This window comes from Lipophrys pholis, assembly GCF_963383615.2.
Source record: "Lipophrys pholis genome assembly, chromosome: 11".
Lineage (NCBI taxonomy): Eukaryota > Metazoa > Chordata > Actinopteri > Blenniiformes > Blenniidae > Lipophrys > Lipophrys pholis.
The window spans coordinates 20,696,915-20,718,859 of record NC_137631.1 but is presented as its reverse complement, the minus strand read 5'-3'; the positions used below and the strand labels follow the sequence as shown (position 1 = coordinate 20,718,859).

The following is a 21,945-nucleotide window of genomic DNA, read 5'->3' as shown; positions in this document are numbered from 1 at the left end:
AGATTTTGTGACGTCCAAGCAGAGCCTTAAGCTTGGATGCTGTTGGCAGCTTCTTTTTCTGATTGAAGTTTGCAAGCCAATGCATCAGCCAAGAAACATTTCCTCAAAAGTCTTTGTTACATGTCAGCGGCACTGTAGAAATGCAGTCAAGTTGATTTTTATATAAAAACAGTTTATTGATTTATCAACAACTGTCAACTGTACAGTCCTTATGGGTTGATGACACGTGTATGCTACACAGTCTAACTCGTGTTTACGCGGAGACCATTCCTGTCTGAAAAGATTGTAGAGGAATATTATGAAATACTGAGGAAAGCAAACAGTATACTCAAAATGTCAAATGTGGTAACGGCCTTTGCCTGCCACCTCTGTGAGTAACCATGTAAGTCTTGCGAAATCAGTCACAGGCCATCAAACAAGAGAGGCAATAATTGATGAACTCTTGCAGACTGATGACTAAACTTTGCTGAGTGGAGAAACGAATTTTCATCAACAGTTGAGTCAACAGACTGAGCTCAAGTCACAGCTGCTTCTCGGTAAAAACCCATTAGTCCCCCAGTTGAGAGTTATCCTTTTTGATGCTGTGGAAATCAGCCAGTGTTCAGTGATACGTCTTCATTTCAAAGTTGAAATTCAGGTGACCAGGGCCAAACGATACACGCAATCGAAGACCCTGATTTTCTCCATCTGCCATGTTTTGGGTTTTTTTCTTCTTAAAAGGGCTTTTTCCAGAATTTGCTACTGCTCAAATCCGTGCGACAAACATCTGTTACTGCAAACAGTGAAGAAGAAAAAAAAAAAAAAAGCAGTTGCCAAGGAGAAAAAAAAAAATCCAAATTAGATTTCCGAAAAGGTCATTCTGGACAATGAACATGGAAAAAAAAAAAAGCTGAGGGGAGAAAACTGAAATAGAATATCCTCTTACAAAGTCCTAATCTAATTTCCATCCCCAGAGGGGACAGAAAATCACGGAGAGAACAAGAAAGAACCATCACAAGCGTAACTGGACACCAAAATATAAATCTATAAAAGGCCTTTTATTACTCCATTATGTACACTTTTCACAGGACCTCCAAGGAGAAGCTCCAGAGTGAAGCGCGGCTTCTAGTTGTGTCATGGAACTTTATCTCCACATTAAAAAGGACGAATAAAAAAGAAATATCCAACAAACAGAAGAAAAAAAAAACAAAAAAACAGCAAGACATTATTTTCTTCTTAGTGCCTTGGGAAACTGCACTCGCTGTACAAGTGTTAGTTGTATGAGTGAGGAAGGGCAGAACCGAAGTCACAGCTTCCCGGGCCTCAACAGCACCACTATCCACAGCGGTCTGGCTCTGCCAAACGTCCTGCCGATCCACCTCGGGGCTGCAGGCAACATCCATGCTGTCTGTGTGAGGGAAGGTAGATGGAGGAAGAGTCGACTGTTCCTGAGCATTATCAACATGCTCCATCCAAAGCAGTCTGAACTAATAGATCACTTCATATACAGTGGCCTTCTTGTCACCAGAGCCCGTCACAATGTACTTGTCGTCTGTTGAGATGTCACAGCTCAGGACAGATGAGGACTCCTTGGACTGTTAGGAAGTAGGAGAGGAGAAAAATAAATAAATAAATGAATGAACAAGCGTTTGAGAGCAGTTCATAAACTCAATCACATTTGAAGTCAAGTGGAAAAGATTAGCTGACTACAGAGTAAGATTAGATTGCAGAGACATCCTGGCCTGACGGTCCTCAAAAAGACTTTCTTCATCAGGTCAATAATTCAGGTTCAGTTTTCACTGATAGGATAGTCCTGTCAGACAGCGGTCGCTGTGCCCTTCCTCTCAGAGACAACTGTGCATTCTTTTGGCCCGGCTGCAGACAGTGTGTATTGATCTGCATACCTGGAATATGCTGGCGCCATAAGGAGTCCTCCAAGCATTCAACAGATTGTCCTTCCCAGTGCTTACGAACCATTTACCTGCAAAGAAAAAAGCAGTGCCATCAGATCACCTTCGACCGAGAAGTGGTATGAGAACTATCTACAAATATAGGTTCTAACATCTGTAGAGTTCAGTAAGACTGTGAAAAGAACAGTGCAAATTTAGCATTAAATAAAATAGCGGCTAACCCTCTTTTGCAGTTCAACTCAGTCGGTATTATTTTTGACACTTCGTGTGTAAGTTTGCTCTTACCACAGTAGGCAAACTTCAGGGAGAGGACACAGCTTTCATGCAAGTGGAGCTGATACTTGTCAGGCTTTGAATGGTGGAGAACCTCCACGTTGCTGCTCTCCATACCCACAGCGAGCCACTCTCCAGTCGGACAGTAGCCCAAAGAGAAGATCTTGAGATGGGAAACAACAGTAGTTACTCACAGTTCTGGGGCTAAAAGAAAAACACGCCTCACAGTAAGTCTGGGAGTACGAGCGTATATAGATCTTTCCTGTGGCACGGTGCTGTACCTGTGAAGTGAAGTCATGCTGCTGCAGCTGTCGGCCCTCTCTCAGATCCCAGGAGCGAACAGTGTTGTCGAGGCCGCCTGTCCACAGCTTAGTGCCATCATGGGATATGTCGATGCAGCTTGCACCATCCGTATGTCCCTGGAACTGCCTGCAATCATAGGAAGAAGGCGTACAAACATTTATTGACCTCCTCTTTTAAAAAGACCCACAAGAGTGTTTCTGTTGCGAGGCCAAACCCCACACACAGTGAATTAGATTTTTTTCTTCCCACCTAACAAGAGTCTGGTTGTGAAGGTCCCAAACGGCAATGTTTCCATCGCTGCAGCAGGAGAAGCAGACTTTGGCGTCGGGGCTGATGGCCAAGGCGTAACATGCCGGGGCGGAGGAGGTGAGCTCAGCCTTGATGCGGGGTGTCTGAGAGGCTAGATCCCAGATGGTTAATGTGCTGGCCTCGCCTCCAACAATCAATGTGCGACCATCAGGCAGCAGCTTACAGGAGCGGATGTAGTTATCCCTGTTCTGTTGCACAGAGGACAAAGTGAATCAATAAATATTCAAGGCAGTGGAGAAAGAAGAAGACCTGGGAACAATTTCAGGTAAAACATGGTGAAAATCTCATTCAGAATAAATCAACAAAGGGTCTCAAACCTATTCTGAACAGAGCCAACGCGTTGTCAGCTTGTTGCATTTATAAATTTTTCTGGTGATGTTCAGTTTTTTAGCTGTGAATGTGTTTAGTGATGTTTGGCCTATTCCTCTTTGGTTGAAGTATGACAGACTTTAGAAACAGCCTTTTCCCAAGAGCAGTAGCCTCTTTCACGCCCCACAACCAAGAGCTTAAACTCCAACCCAGCCACCCCCCTGGGTGTATGTCCCAATATACACAAATGATAATGTTTGAAGTACATATAATGTAAATGGTGACTGTCATTTGTGCTTTCTTGAATTCTGTCCTCTTATTTAAAGCTGTTTATGTTCAGTTTTTTTGTTTTTGTTAAAGTGCCACAATAATGTCATTGTAGAAATGCACTGACAAATAAACAGTGCTAAATATTATTCTTATATTTTATACAAACACTAAGAAAAAAAAGGCAGCAGCCTGTTTCAGTACCAATACTTTCACTGTCAAACTCAGACAGGATTTGGTCCACATGTACCTGTATACCAAAGTATTAAGCAATTGTTGATGGAATCAGGATGTGTATAAACAGCTCCTATCTTTTAAAAACAACCACACAATAAGGAGTAAGCGTAAAAGTTGCTGATGAATGACATGTGAATCAACAAAAGATCTCACCAGACAGTCCAGTTGGGAAACCGGGCTCTTGCTGCCAGGTTGGCTGATGTCCCAGATTTTGACACAGCCTTTGCCACCAGTATAGACATGACGTGTAGGGTTGCTAATGGTTACAGCACACACCACCTCGCCGTGGCTCAGCGTGTTGATCTGCCGGGCGTGGCGAGGGATCCCGGGGCCAATTAGGGCATCAGGTGGGAATGGCACAGGCTGCATCTGGCCATCAGCACTGACGTGGAAGGAGTACGCTCTGAAAGAGAAACCAGACTCATGTTTGTGTTTGCGATTGCTGGAAAATGTATGAGTTTACACTTTTGGTGTGACACGTACGGTTTTCCGCCAGACATGGACGTGAGGCTTGCTGGAAGGCCCGGCGCTCTCATGTGAGTGTGAGGGTCAAACCCCTGAAGTATAACAAGATGGCACATTAGTATGTTTGTCAACACAAATGGTCACATATGACCACAAAGAAATCACACTATGAGACTAACTAGTCTCGTCTCTAACTAATATTAACTCTGAGAAGTGTGCCGAGGTGATCCCAAATACAGAAAAAGTTATTACCATGGGGGAGCGCCCGTACGCTGCAGCCGCTGCCGCACTCATCTGTGGTGAGATGTGCAGACCTGCGTACACCCCTGGACTGGTCAGGCCTCCGTTCATTTCATGATGGCCCATCATGGCAAAGGGGGTGGGATAAGAGCCTGCGATGGACAGAGGGGTCCTCAAAGCTGGGGCTGCTACAGAAAAAGACAGAAGATAGGCATCAGTGTGGGACATAACAGCATACTGAGAATGAAATTAGAAAGATTATCTCACTTTCTAGAGAGGAAAAGAGAAATGGTACCAACCAAGAGCCTCAATGCCTGGTGTTTTGCCCAGGATGGGTCTGAGCCCAGGAGTGGAGCTGGTGCCAGGGGTGGGGGCATCGTTGCGGGGGGTGGGGGTGTTGGATTTGAGACCAGGCGTGGAGGATTTGTCATTCTGTCAAGGGAACGAGAGAGCAAGCACATTCAAAATCCCAGAAACCAGGCGCTGTGCAGACTGACAATTTGAGAGCAAACTGAACTTAATCCAATCTAATTCTGACAACCCTCATAGTCCTGCAGAGCCATAAACTGCTATTTATTCTAAAACCTATTATGGTCACAATAGAGATGGGGACGTTTTTATCCCCTTACTGCTTTGGCTTTAATCTTTTAGTGAAGCAGAGAGAAAAATCCTGGAATAGTTAAATACATTGAGCTATTAACAGAGAAGACCTGACTGATCCTGATGCGGGACAATATTATCCCTGACGTTTAGTCATGCACTTAAAGCACAGACAGCCATTCCTAATCCACTGCGGAAAACGTCCTAGATCTATTTGCCCACATCCCTTTGCTCTCCTTGCAATTCTCATTTAAAACCCTTTCTGTCCTAGTTTGTCCACAGCTCTCCTGGCTCCTTACATGACTGAGCTCCTTGGCCTTAGAGGATGGGGTGCTTCCGGAGGACGCCACTGACGCCGGGCTGTTCGGTGTGTCTTTCTTTGGTGGGCGAGGCTTATCAATGCCGTTTTCAGGTGGAGAGTGTGCTGGGCTTGCTCGTGGAGTCGTGGGATCCTGTAGAAACACAGCAATAGATATTCATGTTTAGGTAAGATCCACATCTCAGTTCATGTCAATATACGACTTACTATTACATTGCTCACCTCGTTAGATACATCTACCACCAGGTCGTCACTCTTCTCCCCGTCACTGTCCTGTAAGGAAAATCAGGATATCAATCAGATATGTTGGAAAAAACACCTCTGACCACAGAAGGAGGGGGCTACAGACCACTAAGACATTTTGGGAAATAAGCTCATTTGCCTTCTTGCTGAGAGTTGGATGAGCGTGAAGCTGGGGCCAGTAACTAACTGGAGTCTTGTTGGTGCCATTAGGTTGCCAGACAACCAGCAGTGACGCCAAGACATCACTGGCAAACATTGTCCTGCACATAACTTGATGTCAAATCTCAATTTTGGGGTTTTTGGAGGAACAATATTGCATAGTGACTCAACGAAGTGACAAAAATCCAAGCTGCTTCACAGACATTAAATGAAGTTGTAGACATACTTTCAGCAAGAAAGCCTATTTCCCACTGTGGTGATATGTGTGTTTATTGACTTACATATCTACTCATGCTGTCCTTCTCCTCCACTTTACGTTTCTTGGAGTCCAAACTGTAGTCAGACGAGCTGCGATGCTTCTCACTGGCTGTGCGTAAACTTTCTGACGGCGATATGGAGTTGTTCTGCAAAGAGCAAGCCAAACAGGCTTCATTAGCATTTTATCTGCCTTCATAAAAACGAGCAGCAGCCACTCATTCATCCATTACAAATTCACAGAAAACACACTGTGCCAATCCAAACACTAAAAATGCTTTATTCACACAAAGATGGATACAACAGACTCTTAAAATGCAGCTGTAAGCTAGCTCCAAACAGTACCCTGACACCAGCCAAGCCCAATCGCACACACAATCCTGTCCCTGGCCACACAACAGAATGGGCTGTTATCTGAACTGAAAGGAGGAGGGCTTGTTTTCTGAGCTGGGCTCCCTCCTCCTCATAACTGGACAACAAACAGCCTCACAGGGACATGAGCTGTGTGTTGTGACTGAACAGAGAGCCTTTTCTCTAGAGTCAGTCAGGCTAAGCGTGAGAGAGAGAGTGAGAGAGAGAAGGAGAGAGAGAAGGGAGGAGAGGGAGAAGTGGGAGAAAAAGCAAGTGAGAGAGAAACTATATGTTGTGGGCACTGGGCATTGATTGCCGTAGCGCGTTTGGGCACCAAGTCAGCTCAGGCTTTGAGCTCTGATAAAGAAAGAGAATCTATATCCTGCCAGTGGGCATGGCAGCGTGGGACTGGCTGGTGCTTCTTCATGGAGCCTGCCCACACAAGCTGGGACAGCTCACTCCAAACGCCAGCAGAATGGGGAGCACTAGGCAGGTGTCCAGCAGCTTTCACTGGAGTTTGCCATTTGCCTGTAAACTGCCAAGTTCTCCCGACTCCCTCTGTCCCTCATCCACGGACCAAAGCAACAACATGGACTAAGTCAGCGGCAACCCAGAGAAGCGAACAATGGCTGATGGACTAGCAGTCTGGGCAAAGGGCCTCTGTCTGCATAATGGCTGACCTTTAAAGAGATGCTTAGCGTGACTCATTAACCAAAGTCACCACTCCACTATCAGATGACCTGGGACGAGAGCACAGAAACAAAACAGGCCTGCTAATCGCCCCAGGAGTTGCATTTCTTCAGACATGACTGCACCCATTCAGCCGACCCAGCCTACAGAAACACAATCTCACAGGCACATCACAAGCCATCAGAGATCGCAGAATTTCGAATAAAACGCTTTAGTAGGTCCAGTCAGACTGGGTGGAAGAAAAGAAAAGAAAATAACTCTCCAATTGCGTTCATAAATATTCATCACATGCCAAGAAAGAATACAGAGTGAGCTGGTAAACAAGGGAGACAGTAGAAGGGATCAAATAAATCCTTTAAGAAGGGGAAGTCCAAGTCCTTCTTTAATTGTGATGAAATTACAAGGCTCCTAATCTCTCCAGCATGATACCCAGTAATTTCTCCTCTGGATTAAATGTGCAGGATTTATATTCCAAACCTCATTTTCTATTAATCATTTTATTGAAGCAGATTACAACAGTGCATGAAATCAATGACAGCGAGTGGTTATCAAGAATCTTGACTTGACATTTGCAGAGGAGATGAAAGATACAATAAAATTACATCACCACATGAAACAAACACTGCTGAAGTTATGACACTCACCGCGTTCTCTGCATCACAGAAATCCCAATGATGGCCGAGGTGATGATGAAACCAAGTGGAGCAAAGAGAAAAACAAGTCAGTTAGCACATCATAACAGATGCTTCTGGCTGAATGTGTGAGAATCAACTGCAGGGCACAAGGCCCCTCTTATCGCCGTGTATTGGAGCTGTTGAATAGCTTATGCAGTCATGGGCTGGGAATGTACCAGCTCATTACCCAGACAGAATGTGAACAGACAGGATGTGCTCCTCACCTAAGGGCCCTACGATTCAGCTCTAGAGAGTGAGAAGCACTCCACACTAAATTGGTTTCTGTCTGTTTAACAGCTTTTGAATAGCCTTAAAATTAATATACATTTCAATTCTCCCACATACATAAATTGGCTGGACAGCTTATGGCCTGTTGAACAGCGATGAGAAGGACGGTAACTCCTCACCTCTGTGTTCAAGATCGTGGTGATTCTTCTCATCTTTCACAGGGAGGTGCGCTTGGCTGCCCAGAGCGCCGAGAGCCAGCAGTCCTGATCCAGAGCCCGTCACAGGGGGGATGCCAGGAGGCTGCAAGCCTGAGGGGTGAGGTGGCAGCTGGACCGGGGGCCCGTGAGCAGCATGGGAGAGGTGCTGTGCTTGGAGCTGCTGCTGCTGCAAGTTGACAGGGAGATAGACAGACAGACAACAAGTGGGTCAGAGGGAAAAGGCAAGGAGAAACCACATACTAAACATGAGGCTGATCAGTTAAACCCCAGAAGATATTAGCACATTCACACATCTATTACTGTCAGGAATAGAGAGCAATCCCTCCCCCGTGCTATTTCCATACCAGGCCGGGGTGGCATAAGCCCTAAATCTATGTTGAGAGGAGCAGAAGGTATGACTAAAAAGCTTCACAGAAATCCAGTGTAAGTAGTGCACTTGAAGTATAAAACTGAAAAATACTAACTAAGAAATACTCGACTAAAGATAAACAGCGACGTTTCAGTCAACCACAGCTAAACATAGACAACAAAAAAAAAGCTCTTCACATAAAAAGACACATTTTCACTATAACTTAAAAAAAACTCCTGCTCTGCCTGAGCAGTCGTATCACAGCTCATCGAGCTGCATGGGAATCTATTAGTCCGTGGGCTAAACAATATGTGCTTTTAAAATCCTTTAAAAACCGATGTGTGTTTACTCCTCTCATATTCACGTTTGAGAATTGACAGATCATGAATCATTGCACACCCAAACTTTAAGACACTGAGGGAACACTAAGTGCCGCATTCTGGCACTCCTTCACTCTAACTCTGAGTCTCTGAGTGTGTTTTTGAGTGTGCGTCTGGAAGACTGCTCCGGGAGCCAGGACCAGGGGTCCCATGCTGGCACTCAGTCAACCCTCCAATATTCACCATCAATATTTGAAAGGCATGGGGAAATAGATGGGAGTTAAAAGGCACTCAGCATGGAAGTAAGCAGTTTAAAGCAAGGTTAAATAATACTTAGCTGAGACACCAATAAAAACATCAGCAATTTATTACCCGTCTACGAGCCAGTTGAATAATTCAGCTGCTGTTACTGCATGCGCCCCTCTCTTTTACAAGACGAACTTCAATCAGGTGGCCATTTATGGCCATTTCAGGAATATTAGGAAGGATGTAATGACTGGAGGGGGGGTGAAACACATTGAACAAGGTAGTGGGCAGACCTTACACATAGTTAAAAACGCATTAACTCAACAGCAGCTTGCTTTCAAAATGTACAGGAATGGAAAGAGCACACCAAAATATATCCATTAAAATAATATTGGAAGGATCGTTCTAATTTCCCTTTTATTTCTTTATCTGCCTAAGAAGAAAAGAGAGAACAGCATTGGGGAATAGTGATGCTTTTACTTGCAACTCTGTCCTTTGCTCCAAGGGGCAGATGTCAATACAATTATAAAATGTACCCGGGACAGCGAGAGAGCGTGTAAGTGTGTTATAATATTGTGTCCATGAGGGAAATTAAGGAGCCAGTTCATTGGCAAGGGAGAGCCATCCTTGCTCATTGTGTTTAATGAGGCACTGATGGATAATAAGCATGGTTGATCAGCAAGAGCCCTCATTAGAGGCCCATAAATGAAGACAATAATAAATAAAGAAAGGAGTCTGGCTTATTTCCTCTAATTTAATATTCCAAGATAAAGACCTACTCTTTGCCCCTTTTTACTCAGACTCTGTCGCTACAGAGAAAAACACAGAATTGGGTGCATGTATTCCGTAGTGTTGGATGTGCCAGCAAACTAACTACTGCAATATTAAAATACATGGGCAGGAGTGCCTTGCAACATGCACAAGCTCTTCACGTGGCCACACCAGGGTCTAATAACAACAGCATGGCACAGACAGATGTTTGTGGATGCCACTGACCATGAAAACTGGGTAGGGAGCCTGCTGCTGCTGAAAAAGGGGAGACATGATGATCAGGTCTGCTCTAGCTGTCCTCTCTACAGCTTACTATGCACTGCAGGTAATCATCAGACAGCCAAAAGAAATGTGTTTATCAATTGTTTAACGCCCTTTCAGAATGTTGGATTATTGAGATGACCATTGGCAGGGAGAGAGGCCGTCTAATTGCAATTGCTTCTTGTTCCCTTTTATTGTCTAATCAAACAGGAAGAACCACAAGGTGATTCAGGTTCATCTCAACACAAGCAGCTGCCCTAGATGCATTCTATTAATGGCCCCAAGCTCCATCAATAAGACATGCAGCTGGCTCCTGGATGTTGTCTGTCTGCCTGGCATGCTTTCACCCTACCTTGCTTTACAATATACATGAGGATTTTGGCATGCCTACACTGCTTCTCCTTAATGAATAACTAATGGGGAAATATTCGTAAAACATACAGTAGCTACATTTCCACCTCCTCTGACAAGACCAACCGGTGTGACTTGGGTGGAGGCCTCAAATGTTTTATAAAACAGTCACTGTGCCACACGGGAACTTAGACTGAAATCATCAATGGGACTGTGAAATATTTTATAATCTGACCATTTCTAAGACTACCATCTGTTTTTAAATGTAGAGAGAGTACAACTGAGAGCAGCAGCGAAGAATTACAGACAGAAAAACAAAATGTACAGCAATATTCCTACATTATTTTGTTCTAAACATCGAAATCACATACAGAAGAAGGAGCCACAAATCAAATTTGCTATTCTTAGGAACAACTGCTGCCTGCAGCTGCTCCACTGCAAAGTGTAATAAAGCATCTGCTTCAGTCCAGACGGATAAAAAAAAAACAAACAGCTCCTCGTCACCTCGAGAAACCTTCTCACACCAATTGTAGGGAGCAATTATCCAGGAGCAAAAGGTCACCGAGGGGACATTAATTGAATTCCAATACGTGCCTGCAGTCATCAAGTATTCCTTTCTGGCCTGTCTCCTGTGCATGCTAAAGATTCAACTGTAGTAATAAGATCACTGATAGCCTGGGCTTTGTGTAGCAGGTGAAACCAATCACTTCTGTTTTAGAGGGGTATGGCGAGTACAGCTGATCAATGAGGAGCAGCTGGTGCTCCGAAGCTGTGATGAACACTTCACATTACTGCTCAGTGCTGTGGTGGGCAAAAAAGTGCACAGCAGAGCCGTGATGGCTGACTTCTGTCCTTTTTGTCTTCGCGAGCTCGCAGCGCTGGCTGTGTTCTCTTCACCCTCAGCCTTTTAATTCCCACAGCTTTCCAGGTCAACAGTGAGGGATGAGGCTCCTCGTTAAAACCTTAGCCAATTAAAGCAATACGGACTGCGAAGGGGATCTCAAGAGCTCTCAGGCTCGCATTTATAAACATACAACAAGGCAGTGAAGATGCCACTGAGACCAACGCTGAAGCAACAAACCGGCTCTTGAGGGCTACGCTTATTCTGTACATACATTGCATAGTTTGAAATTACAGCAAAATCATGACAAAAATGATAGATAGATAGATAGATAGATAGATAGATGGATACATTTGATTCAACAAGAGGCAAATCTGCACAATAACTTTAGTGAATTATCTGTTCAAATGACCCAATGCATGAACAAGTTCCATCCAAAACATTTTACGTGCAGATTTGCCCCTACCCAAGGTCAAATAAAGGAATAAAAGGGGGTATACACACGGTGAGAGGCAGATTGGGAAGTCCACGTACCCCGATGATAGCATTCAGCTCGGTCATAGTCACCTGCTTAGCCCTCTCCACTGCCTGAGCAACCTGCTGTTGGTGCTGTGGGAACACAAAGACAAAAGATTACTGAGACGTGCCAACATTTATCACACACCCGCTCTTACTTATCTGTGAATTTCACACTTAATTGTCATAGCTCTACTGCAATTTTAAAAGTGAGCGCAAATGCCCACACAATCACTCAAAGCTACTTATCCAGAAAGTTTAGAATACAAGCAACAATAAGCAACTTTAGTTTAGCACTTAACTGTGACACTGTTTGAAAGCCATATTCAAAACTCACCTCTTGTGACAGGAAAGGCATAATTTGAGCTAAAATTGCATTGAGCCTTTTGGCAATCTCCGTCTGGAAAACAAAAGAAGAGCAAAATGAGACGGTAAAGTATGAAACAGACAGTGACTTCATGTAACCCCGCCTTTAATGTTTACACCGATTAAGTCAATTACTGCGGCAATCAGAACTGCTTGACTCAACATCCTCTAAACAGCGTGATATTGACATTTGAAATATTTAAAACATTAGGAGAGCCCAGGGGGATGGAGCACAGCTGTGCTGAGAGTGCACTCCATGCTAAACGGATATGAGCAGGCAGAGTGCTGCTGTGTTGAGAGGATCCTCTCTCACTCTGCCCTCTTTCCCCTCATCTGCAACTGTACTGTCCTGCAGTTAACCTCAGAGTGAAACCACACAACCACACCCCAGCAAGGGGGGCCACACCATCTACATTGCACTGTTTACTTACATGTGACAGTGCAAGAGCCGGCATTAACAATTATAACAGCAGAGTGAGTAAAGATAACAAACCGTAATAACCTTGTGGGTAACACACCTCTACCCCGATCTATGATCAATACTATTACCAGACTGTCTATGTTTAGAGTGCAGCTTGCTGAAGCTCAGTCTTTCCAAGAATGAAGCCTGAGCCATTTCTCACTGCAATCAAGTGCCCAGCCCACCACCCTCCGAGCCTCCCATCTATCCACGGAGCCCTGCCTCCATTTTTCTGCTTGTCTACCAACTGCCATGGCAACGGCTGCAGCCCTATCTTGCTGGGATCATTATGCAAATGGCACCTCTGCTTGACCGTAACAGGCTTTAAAATCATATTACGTGCTTGGAGGCAGGTCATTAAATTGAATTTTCAGCCTGTCGATCACATGAACATACCAAATGAATGGTGGATAAAAAGAGCAAGGGGAGGAGGTGTGCAGAGGGGATGCGAGCAACCCCCTCCTCCCCTGTAAAAACACTGCACAGCCGGCTTGTTCTGCCTCCTTCTCCTTCCAGGGATGGGAGATGAGACTTTCAGGTTCAAGCTCTGCACTGGGAGCAGAAAAATAACAGTGCCAAAGCTACATCATCTATGGAATTTATGAGCTGCAGTTCAACCCAGGGCCACTGCAGAACACAAACACATCACAGGGATTTTCTCTGATTTTTCATTCGGAGCAGCACACACAATGTACTTTGCAGGCCGCCAGCTTATTTATTACACATGGCAGAAATGCCAGGCAGTTTTGGCAGCCATATATATTACCTCTGAGCAGAGCCAGAGAGATTGGAGAGTAATGTCCAACAGAATGAGACCTGCTGACCCAAGCTGCAACATGGATAGCCACTTAGCCAGGCAAGCCAGCAAGACAAACAATAAGCTGAAGATGAAATATTACATGAAACCAAGTGAAGCCCGGGATCACAGGCAATAATGTGAAACTAAAGTGTGTGCTACAGAAGGTACAATAGTCCATAAGATAACACTGATTACAACTTGATTGTTGCCTGTTGACAAGATGAAGGTGGAACTGCGGTCTCCAATAAATGTGACCTACTACTAATAAAGTGTAGAAAGGGTTGGATAACAGTTTTATGGGCATTAGTATTAATGCAGTGTAGTAAGTGCTCTAGAAATAGCTGAGGAAGACCCTCAGAAATGGTTGAAAAGCTACAGGGCCAGTGTAATCCATGTTTGTTGAGATAAGCCATGTAAATAGCAGTCGAACATTTGACAGGATTTGTGAAAAGGCCTTGAGCGCACAGTCCATTCCTCTGTAGCTTAGTGTCATGGTGACAGCTGGCTAGGAGAGGTCAGGAGGTGGCTGATCCACTGTGCCCTAAACAACTGGTCTCTACACTCTCACAGCACAACATGCAAATACATGGAAAAGGCATCAACTCAGCTCACCACTGCTGTCAAAATAGATACAGCGCAGTGCGAGGAGGACTTTTTTTTTTTTTTCTTTCTGCTGGCAGATAAAAATGGGGCTGTTGTCACTTTAAGTAGATGACAGCCTGGCCCTTGAGAGGCCAGCTTTGCACTGCTGCTACACAATTACAGGTACTCGGACCTGTGTAGCACCACTTTAAGAGCACTCTCAGGCTGGCTTGTCAATGGTGTGCAGAGAGGTATTCGCCTGTTGCTATCAGCAATGGGAAAATGGACCCGAGACACTGATGAGTATTGAATGCAGAGGGAAAACAACTAGTGTCTCTGGTCACATGATCCACCTATAAACAACACTTGACTAGTCATATTTAGAGGGTTGACAATACACCAAAGATGACATCATTGCCTGATGCCTGTTATTAGAATGAGACAACCAGCATATCTGGTCTGAAAAAAAGAATGTTTTCATAAAATGGAAATGTTACGCAAAGTTTAGGTTCATGCAGTTTGATGTAAATTCAGAATACATTTCTGGAAACATTTTCTTGACTTTTCTAACCAAAGCTACAATCTTGTGTAAATGAATCCATAAGTCATTGCAATAGATTTTGATTGAACTTGCCAGAATTTATAACTATAAATTCAACACCTGATGAGGTGTAAATAAATATGATACAACAATCATCTGTTAATGTAAAGGGTCTTCACAACCTGAAACTATTACACTGTGGTCCAGTCCCTAATGAATGACTGGGAATATAGAAGCACTGACAGCATGAAGAGCCACTGTTTCTCCAGCCAGTCTTCAAAATACGCCTCTTTTGTATGAACACAGCAGACTGGCAGTTGGCTGACCATGTTTACTTTGGCACTGGTTATGGCAGATATACTTTGCTACTTAGCAAATGGTTCCTGCAGGCATGAGTCTCATATCTGTATTATGACTACAGGTAAGAGCCAAATCTGATTGAACTGCACCAACACGCAAGCCCCTTGCAGCTCCTGCAAACAAGCACCATATGATGGTAATTACTGGCTGACATCACGCTGCAGAAATTATCCGTTTGCATGTACATACTGTCGTGGCTGATAGACAGGGATCAGATAACACCACTGCATCAGTCCCTCATAGTTGTGCTGGTGTGCGCATTCTGAAATCTGAATGATGTTCCTGCACAGTAATGAAAAAGGCACAGTTAGAGGAATGAATTTCCTCACTGTGGAATAAATCTCCTGGCAGGAAAATAATATGCCTGTGTGCATCCAATAATCCATCCCAACCCTGCCTGTTAACCACTCCCCATCTTCTCCTCCTCCCCTGCCTGAGCCATAAGCTGGGGGAGCTGCATGGATGGGGCCTGCACTGTTTGCTCACAAACACGCCGTTCAGCAGGTTAGGGCCCCACTGATGAATTATTCAAGCGCTTCCATCAGCTCTGTTGAGGTTCCTGATAAAAGTCAGGCGCTAAAATGGATCAGTCGATTAACCTGTTTACACAGTGCTGTGCTGACGCTCCTCCCCCATCCCCTATTCTCCAACTCGTCTCCATCCCCCCCACCCCCCCCCCCCCCCGCTCTTTCCTCTGGTTGGCGATAAGTGCCTGACAGAAGCTATCAGAGCGGCCCGAGCCCTGACAGACATGTGGCAGCGTGACACCCAGCACAGACACTGATGGATCACCCCACCAGGCCAATCCGCAATCCCGCCAACATTGTCATTAACCAGGCGAGGCTGCCGCAAGGGAGGAGAAGGCACGACCTCACTGGTTTAACAGCAGCATTCAGTGGAAGCTCAGGATTACTCATTCAAATAATCTTTATCACTTCAGACATTAGTGTGATTGATCTGTTGAGCAATACATGATAGGATCTTCTGATATAGATAGGGGACAATATGCAACAAGCAGACTCTTGCTCCACTCTTGTAATTACAGTTTTAATCATTAAGGCAAAGACTGGGCCTGCCAAAGTCTACCTTTAATCTTATCAAGAAGCTGAGTCGAATCCAGGCTTCACACGATTCGAAAATGTCCAAAAACAAGTCGCAGCAATTATACAGGTGGCCGTTGGAAGTTTGCAGTTGTCTTGTTTGTGTGCAGTGCATCTACCTGTTTACAGCCTATTACTGATTCTCAGTTCAGTTCACAGCCTGTAAGTGGCTCCTCCTGGATATGACATCCCCTGACACTGTGGAAAACCAATGAGCTAAAAATTACGAGGAACATGTTGTACGTACCTGTTTGTGCATCTCTATGTTCAGCCCGTAGGACATCTCGTAATACTGAAATCAAAACAAAGATTCAATTAGACCGTAGTTAATATCATTGAAGTTAAAATAGACTTTATGAGTTTATATTTATAACAATTGTTTCTAAGTAATTACTGCGTTGAATAAAGCCACAAATCAATGCAATTGATCGCTGGGGTAATTACATCATCACATGGTTTTGAGCATTAAGAGAAAAACTCAAAATCCTGCCGTCACAGGCGAAGGTGATAAACTCAAATCACACTAAAACAAAAATTCTTCAAGCTGCTGATAGCGAATAACTAATAAATCGATATTTTGCTGTTTGCAAAGAAGAGAGGGTTACATTTATTGATCGGCATCTTAAACCCTCAGATCTTCATGATGTCTGTTTACTTAGCGTAACGCGATTGCTCAACAGTCTTGATATTTCCAGCCAGGTCAGTCCGTCTGGCTGAAATGTAATCCATGGAGCCCACAAGTGGCAGCCAGGGCAGAAATGGCTTTCCAGTCAGCGTCTATTTGATGAGGCCAATGCATTATTCAGTCCATTAGCTTCTTCGAAAATTACTCTCAAACAAGAGAGCCATTCTGTCTGAGATCAGAGCCCCACAGCCATGGTGTAACCTGACACCCCGAGCTGGCTGTGGGATACTTCCCTACATGTTTACCTAACCTCCTCCTTGTCAGGCTGACATGTTGTTTCCCTTACAAAAAAAAAAAAAAGGTTCAATTTAAGCTGGCATGTTATGGTTTGAATCATATCTGGTGTGTCTACCTACAGCAACACAGAATACCTTGTTGTTGCGTCACGTCTGAACTAATTTAATGCGTCAGGGGCACGCCTATGTTTTTAGAAGTCGTTCCTTTAAAAAAAAAAAAGAAAGAGCTAATAATTAAGGCTTACAAAGAAACGCAGTGCTAAATAAATGGCAGCGTACTCCACGTCCACCATTTTGTTTACTGTGGTGCGTTTTTCCCACACAACTCCTCCTCTGGGCCTCCACCAGCAGCTCACACCTAATTTATGGCCATGCATATGTCTGAGCGTGGAGTCTCCTAGGAGAATAATCAGATCAGCACACACAGAGGGCAACGCTGCAGTCGACCCTTGGAGATCAGGAGGTGTGTTATAATGGAGCCTCGGCCCACTGCCGCCCGCCCGTCAGGAGCAGCTCCTCCGTAACAACCGGCTACATCAAACCCCCTGGGGGCTTTCACAGGCCCGTACCTGACACTCAGTCGCCCTAACCACCACATAGGTGATCACAATAGCTTGTCTCACTCCACCCCAACTAGAACTTCAACAAGCCCTGCAACCTGCAACCATAATTGCTCCCTATTGTAACATAATCTTACCATGACATAGTGGCGCTGCATCTCCGTCTTCTCATTGGCCAGCTTGTCATACTCCACCTTAAGACTAAAATAGAAGACAAGGTGTCATTTTCAAGCGTCTCTATCACTTCAATAACTCACTCACACTTGACTACTTGACGGCGCCGTGCGTAGGACAAACAAAAAAGGACTTTTTTCATTCCTGACAACGTCAAAAACCAAATATTAACCTTAGCCAATAGAGAGTAATTGTTGACACTGTCATGCTTTGGTGATAATCATTACCTGTGGTACTGGGCTTGCAGGAACTGGAATTCATCTTTAATCCTGTCACAAGACTCTGCTACAGTGAATTTGAAGCCAGGCTGGCCAGGCTGATGTGGAGCCTGAAACAAGGTTGGAGGAAAAAAGAAAATCACAACAGTGCAGTCACACGGGAGAAAGTTTTATTCATCATGTTCTACATTGTGTGTCACACTGCTGAGAGCGGCTGAATAGTTCTCACTTTAGACTACTTCCAGGATAATATCTCCTCTGCGGTAAGACATTACCACACCAAAGAGGTGGATCGACTTCACACCTCCAGAAGCTAATAACACTACATGAATAGGCTTTCACACTGAATATGAAAATCTAATTTCAAAAATGAATTAAGACCACCACCTGTCCACACATTCACAGCACAGTCATATGTGAGTGTCTGACTGAGTAAATATCTCCAGGCATGCAAACCATCTGCATCCATTTACCACTAAGTGCACGTTCTGATGTAGCATTGTAACACAACCATATAGAAATTTGATGAGCTGCATTAGGAGCGGAAAACGCTTCGCGGAGCAGATTTGAGAGGGATTCAGCACAGTCAGGAACCAAAGCTACATCAATGTGGTGTGAATGAATATGTGAGCTGCTCTAAGTATAGAGGAAGCGGCGTCTTACCGGATGTCGGCCTTGTGGATACATCTCGATATGTATCCTTTGTTTATCTCTCCAGTGTGCAGGTCCTTTGGCAAAATGGTTGAAATTTGCTCACAGCCACGCCGGTCTCAGCAGACAGGGATGGGGGGAGAAGGGGTGAGGGAGGGAGGGGGAGGGGGGGTCGTGAAAAGCCTGTGTTGAAAAACGACGCGCTTTAATCTACAGCTGTAAAAACCAAGTTATTACACTTCACTCTGTTTACGAATAAGCAGAGACAACTCATAAGAAGTCCCAGTTACAGCAGCGGTAATAGGGGCCATGTCAAACAGCCGCACCGGTGGTGCGCTCCTGTTCTCTTGATGACCTTATTCGGTCAATGGTCAGAGATACAATACATATTATACACATCTATCAATTTAGAATTCCAACTGATCCACACACGCAGTAGAGTGAGATAAGACGCCACTTGTTCCTCGAGCAATTTTTTCATTTTTTTTTTATGGTCCAATTCGATGAATCCCGCTGACTGATGTTTGCAAAATGACAAAAAAGAAGAAGAAAAAAAGAGCTCCCTCCTTCAGGACGTCTCACGGCCCAACACGAGCCGACGGCCGCTGCCTTCCACCCCGCCGCGAGACTCCGCGCGGAGCCGCGGAAGCGGTGCGCTTCCGACCGTACGCCCCCAGAAAAAAACACCGAAAAACACGCGCTGGTTGGATACATACCCGAGCGTGCGTCCTGAGCGTCCGTCCGACTTCAGCTCCCAGAAAGAGAGAGAAAAAAAGGTTATAATTCATGCGTTTAATTCCTCGTAAGGAAAGCGCGGCGGACGCGGCTCTCGACAAGCATCCTCTCTCTCCTCTCTCTCTCCGGAGCGCACAGCCAGACCGGGGAAGCAGTTGGGAGAAAATTTGGTGCGGTCGGGCTCGATTAAACTACTTTATTCTTCAGCCGCGAACCTCCGAGGAATGTGCGCCTTCCGTGGCTGGTTAATCCCAAATAGGAAATTTAAAAAATAAAAAAAAACATATATACATATGCTCCCAAAATCTCTCTTCCGATTCGAAAAGAGGCTGGAGATTCTTTAAAAGCGTAACATGGTACTCTCCACAATCTCGCATTTCCCCCAGTTGTCCAGTTTACCCCGGTTGCCACACACAGGCAGCAGGGCTGAACTGCCGTGAAAGCGCCCTATCTGTCCAATCGGATTACTCGGAAGGAATACGGCCACATCTGCCTATCGGAGAGCGACGGCCCCCACGTGGGGTACAACGATACATGACATCATCCCGCGGATCATCCGTCCGTCCCACCGTGTACAACAACAACAACAACAGCAACGGCGGGCATTGATGTGTCCGACCATCATGTCCACATTTGACAGAGACAGCACAAATTTCACATCCGTGCTTCGTTAGGGGTGTTTGCAAAATAGTGTTGATGTTTTTTTTTTATTTTTTTTTTTGGGTGAGACCATAAGCGGGACGGGGGGGAGGATTGTATAGAGGAAGGTGCGGTGCAACAAGCAGTTTTGTATTTTCATCTCATACAAGTTAAATGTGAAGGTGAGAGTTTGGGTGCCGGTTTAAAACGCGAAGTTACAGTGAAATATACAACATTACAACATGCGGGCTGAACTCTCACACACCGTGAAGGGCGCAATAATCGACAACAACCACGCTGAAGCCATGAGAACGACCCGACATCTTTCTTTTTCTTTCTTTTTTTTTTTTTTTTAAGTTTTAATTGTCTCGTGATCCTTGCACAACACGCTCGCGCGTCTACCTATCAGCTTTTGGGGGATAGTTGCAGAGAGAGGTGGAGGGGGTGGGGGGGCGGGGTGATTGCCTTTGTGTGATATGAACATCAGCCATGTCTGAGCGCTGCCTCCACGCCTTGTTTTGAAGCCTCGACTCGAGCCCCCCACGTGGGACTCCTCTGCGGCTTTAAGGCCTCTCCGCCAATAGCGGCACGGCGCACTTACTCGCGTGCTTCCCATTGGTCCGCCCGTCCCGAGCCTGTCATTCACGAGGCCGTGTTGTCAATCAATACCACGCGGGGTCAAGCGCTGACAAATGCCTGTGCTCCTCGGTCCTCTGCCTGTGAATAGAGCCTGGAATGGCTGCTTAATTAGCTTCCAATGGCTTTTCTCTCCAGTTCAAACAATCTGTTACCACCACGTGGTAATGAGAGCCTACATTAAACAAAGGAAGAAAGGAAGCATGCAAACAGTTGTAACATTACAACCTGTAGTTTTCCTTTACATATGGGCCTATGTAACCAGCAGACAAAGGCATCTTGCTTACCTTCATCACAAAGGGACCATCGACCTGCTCTCACATTAGACGTGATATTGTTGTTATGTTGTATAAGTGGAGAAACAATCACAACATCAAAAATAAAACACGTGTCTCTTTCTGTATACATGAATACCAAAAAAAATAAATAATCTACTCATTGTGTCTTTTTTGATTCCACCATGCACCAGATGCAGATAATGAATTTAATTATTTTATACTTTGAATCAAATCTGCTAAACAAGCAAAGTAGAACGTGTGGCGACTTCGCACATGAACAAAATATAAATATATACAGCATCAGACCCTTGCTAAGAAAATACATGAGAGGCTCATACACAGTATCAGGTAATGTGATGGTAATGATTGGTATTTCTATACATTTTAAAATGAGGAGTGTTTCTTTTGTTCAATCTGTACTGTAATGTCAATCTGGCCATGAACATGATCTATCTATCTATCTATCTATCTATCTATCTATCTATCTATCTATCTATCTATCTATGGAGGAAATCGAATTGTGGCAACATCAGATGTGATATGCTATGTCGGCGAGTATCTTACTGCAACAATCATATAGTGTATGAATATAAGCTGTCAGCTGTGTTATTTCTCAGTATAAAGAAGAGGAACACTAGATGCATAAACATACTTGATTGTTTAAATTTTTTTATTCAAAGCTGCTAAAGAAGCAAAATATAACATATGGAGTTTTTACATGTACACCTCATTTAGCCTTGTATACCCATGCCATGGAAATATACAGTATTATAACAGGGTATAATACACAATATATCCTGCTGTTTAATACTCTCCAGGTCAAACAACCTGCTAACAATACAAGCTCTATTCAATAAAGGAAGCATGTAGACGGTGACATTAAAAAGTTTTGAGATATGGGTCCATGTAGCCAGCAGAAATCTTTCTTATCATTGTCACAAATGGACAATCAAGCTGGGGTTAGGGTTATGTTGTATAGGTGATTAATGTAGTTTGCTGCAGAAACAAAACAACACACTTGTCTCCTTCTGTTTACATGAATACAAAAAAGTTACTGGTTGCGTTATTTATTAGGACGAAGAAGAGCAGCATCAAATGCAAAGGCATGTAGATTATTTCAATTATATTAATTCCCAGCTGCCAAACAAGCAAAAGAAAACTGTAGCACATGTAAATCACAAGAATATACATCATTGTATTTGTGCTCTGATAATACACATAATAAAAAAAACATGATGAAA

The 21,945-nt window shown here is 44.3% G+C and overlaps 1 protein-coding gene across 1 annotated transcript; it reads right to left on the bottom strand.

Moving 5' to 3' along the window:
• Nucleotides 1-160: 160 nt before the first annotated feature.
• On the bottom strand, nucleotides 161-19,622 carry tle3a (TLE family member 3, transcriptional corepressor a). Its single transcript, XM_080475945.1, has 20 exons — nucleotides 19,133-19,622; nucleotides 18,429-18,599; nucleotides 17,775-17,875; nucleotides 17,511-17,574; nucleotides 16,140-16,184; nucleotides 12,022-12,084; nucleotides 11,703-11,777; nucleotides 7,991-8,195; nucleotides 5,895-6,040; nucleotides 5,434-5,484; nucleotides 5,192-5,344; nucleotides 4,592-4,724; nucleotides 4,305-4,480; nucleotides 4,071-4,144; nucleotides 3,741-3,990; nucleotides 2,715-2,962; nucleotides 2,444-2,591; nucleotides 2,175-2,325; nucleotides 1,884-1,960; nucleotides 161-1,574 (listed from the first exon to the last, which is right to left on the bottom strand). The coding sequence occupies exons 2-20, from the start codon at nucleotides 18,450-18,452 to the stop codon at nucleotides 1,467-1,469; spliced, it is 2,292 nt and encodes a 763-aa protein (XP_080332071.1). The 5' UTR covers nucleotides 18,453-18,599; nucleotides 19,133-19,622; the 3' UTR covers nucleotides 161-1,466.
• Nucleotides 19,623-21,945: the final 2,323 nt, after the last annotated feature.